Below are 3,004 nucleotides of genomic sequence, written 5' to 3'. Positions count from 1 at the left end.
CATTAAAAAAATAAAAGTCTCTTTTATGCTCTTAAGAGATATCAAAAATGGGCACTGGTTAGACATCGATCATATTGCAATAACACATTTTGTCACAATTGAGTAATGACCAAAATCAGGTCTCTTAGACCCTGACCTGTCCTTTGAAGGACACTCAGTTTGTGAAAAATCAACATTTTAAAAAAGCCATTTTCTACATTTCACTGTTGGTGTAGTTACTGCATTTTGGCTTTATAGGTGTATAATATAATGAAAACTATATTTTGTCAATGTACAGCTACATTGAAGTTGTCAATGGAGAGGGAGGCTCTTTGCCTAAGAATGGTGAAGTACACATCTACCAGACTATCTGCTAATGCTAACAGGCTAACCAGTAAAAACCAGCAAAAATTGTGTTTACAGTAATGGACTTACTATGGAATTTTGAAATTTACTTATAAATGTTTTAAATTTACTAAAAGAATCCTTTTCAAAAAAATTCTAAAAGAATCCTTTTCATTTTATTGTGGTGGTCTTTTCCTTGTAAGGTCGAAAACGTCTGCACGAATCTTATGTTAACACATGTGAATATGATGTTGAGTTTTTACAAACTAAGGGACATGAAGCGTGAATTCTTTTCTGCCACAAATGCTGTGAAAAAAGCTTACTTGAGATTGCTTTAAGACCTCAGATCAGGCATCGATTTTACCATTTCACATGTTTTAGGCCACAAAAGAAAGCCCAGTATGATCCTAACTAGCTTGTTTACTTGGATTAGTCTGATGTCATGTATCACATCTGATATCAAATACATTTGATTTGTCCCAATGGCTGGGCTCAAATGAAAGGAAAAGCAATGCTTTTACAAACTTAATTTTCCACCTCTGCCATTAAATCAACCAGATATCTGACACAAACGGTTGTAGTCCACAAGAAATTTCAAACAGCTCTGCTTTATCACGTCTGTAATATTAAACTTTTTCCCATACTCCCCCTTTAGTCAGAATGAAGAACGAGACAGTTATAATGATGCTAAAATGTGATATTATGATTGTTGCAGCCAAAAGTACTGGCCCACCATACTTCATAAATTGAGATCTCTGCGTTGCCTCAGTCATTTTTATTGAAACCAAAAATGGAAAAACAATCCTTTGAATGCCTCAGCAGTTTTCGCCGTGCATCACACAGCATACGGCTTATATCAACTGCGCCTTCGTTTTGCGTGTGCAGTGTTTGCTGTTTCTTTGTAAAGATTTAATTGGTCTCATTGTGGAGTTTTACAGACTTGGAGAGCATGCCAGAGCTTTTTTTTCATCTTCTTTTTCTATAAACACATTTCTGAGGCTCTTTTTGAATTTATGTTAAATTGGGGGTGTTCAAGGTCTGTGTGCTTTGGTTCCTGTCCCAGTAATTACGGTGTTGTTCTTTATGTAATTGGTGGTTTTTGAGCGATTTATCTAATTGATTTGTATTGTGGCATGTTTTGGCATTTGCTTGCAATGCTGAATGATATGAATCTTCTTTTTCTATAAACACATTTCTGAGGCTCTTTTTGAATTTATGTTAAATTGGGGGTGTTCAAGGTCTGTGTGCTTTGGTTCCTGTCCCAGTAATTACGGTGTTGTTCTTTATGTAATTGGTGGTTTTTGAGCGATTTATCTAATTGATTTGTATTGTGGCATGTTTTGGCATTTGCTTGCAATGCTGAATGATATGAATTACTTGAAATAATATGAGTAATAGTTATCTGCGTTCTGGTTTGTATTTCAACAGCATGAATATATTTGTAGAGATGATAAGCATGTGATACGGCCATTAAAATGCATGAATTTACAACCTTGTCCTTGACATTGCAGATGGAATAGTTCATACATTGACAATGAACATATTTTCTTGTTTTTCCTGTGTGCTTTTTGTGTAACCCATCATTTTCTCTTTTCTTATCAAGCATGGTGTCATAACCACAGAGGACGAGCAATATTTAATAGAGCCATTAAAAAATGTATCCAGAAATTTCAGTGATGTCAACCACGAAGGACAACCACATGTTATTTATAAAAAGACTTCCATTCCTTCTCTGCAAGAGCCAAGCGAGGAGTTCAGCTGTGGTGTTTCAGGTTGGTAAACCTCCATTTGGCCACATTGTGGCATAAACAGCTATAGATAGCAGTTTAGGAAATGAGTAGTTCAGGTTTAGCTGGAAGTCTCTGCAAACGGCCTCGGCATGAAAGTTGAGTGAAGATCTACTCTAAAGTTCTGCTAAACCTCACTTTACTATCAATTGAACTGCTAATGAATCACTTTTTGATGATAACGTGAACCATTTTTGTTATCTCCAGACCTCACAATAAACCGGACACCCAGCTACGATACCAATCCTGAAGCAAACCCACCTTACCTGGCCACGGACGGCGATAGCTCGATGGGTGGCCACCGTCAGCGGCGCTCTGTCAGCTCTGAACGATTTGTGGAGACCCTAGTGGTGGCGGACAAAATGATGGTGGGTTACCACGGTCGCAAAGACATCGAGCACTACATCCTGTCCGTAATGAATATTGTAAGTTTGGTCCTGCTTTTCTCATGCATGTTTGTCTCCAATACGCATTTCATTCAAGCGTACATAAGAAGAACTCGAACAGCACTTGGCTGACTTTGTGTCTTTTCTTCTTTTCTGGAGGTCAGGTTGCCAAACTTTATCATGATGCCAGTCTTGGAAACGTTGTGAACATTATTGTAACCCGACTGATTGTTCTAACAGAAGATCAGGTGAGTGTTTTAATCACCTTTAAGTGATGTAGAAGCCGATAGTTCACCCAAAAATGGCAATTCTATCATTGTTTACTCAACCTCGCGTCATTCCAAAACTGTATGACTTACTTTCTTCTTTGAAACACAAAAGAAGATATTGCAGACCGTTTATGTTCTTTTGGACCCCATTGGCTTTCATTGTATGGATTAAAAACAATGAGACTTTTCAAATTTGCGTTCCACAGAAAAAAGAAGGTCATACAGGTTTGGAATGACA

The 3,004-nt window shown here is 37.4% G+C and overlaps 1 protein-coding gene across 1 annotated transcript in view; it reads left to right on the top strand.

Annotated features, from left to right (window-relative positions):
- The window catches only part of LOC107575063 (A disintegrin and metalloproteinase with thrombospondin motifs 6-like), a 13,595-nt gene extending 10,891 nt beyond the window's left edge, over positions 1-2,704 (top strand). The window contains exons 4-6 of the mRNA XM_016261474.1: positions 1,928-2,096; positions 2,319-2,536; positions 2,657-2,704. Coding sequence (XP_016116960.1) covers positions 1,928-2,096; positions 2,319-2,536; positions 2,657-2,704 — 435 coding nt within the window. The remainder of the gene's footprint in view (positions 1-1,927; positions 2,097-2,318; positions 2,537-2,656) is intronic.
- Positions 2,705-3,004: the final 300 nt, after the last annotated feature.

Source organism: Sinocyclocheilus grahami, unplaced genomic scaffold, assembly GCF_001515645.1.
Source record: "Sinocyclocheilus grahami isolate Dianchi unplaced genomic scaffold, SAMN03320097.WGS_v1.1 scaffold2452.1, whole genome shotgun sequence".
NCBI classification, from domain to species: domain Eukaryota; kingdom Metazoa; phylum Chordata; class Actinopteri; order Cypriniformes; family Cyprinidae; genus Sinocyclocheilus; species Sinocyclocheilus grahami.
This window is presented reverse-complemented; position numbering and strand designations above follow the sequence as displayed.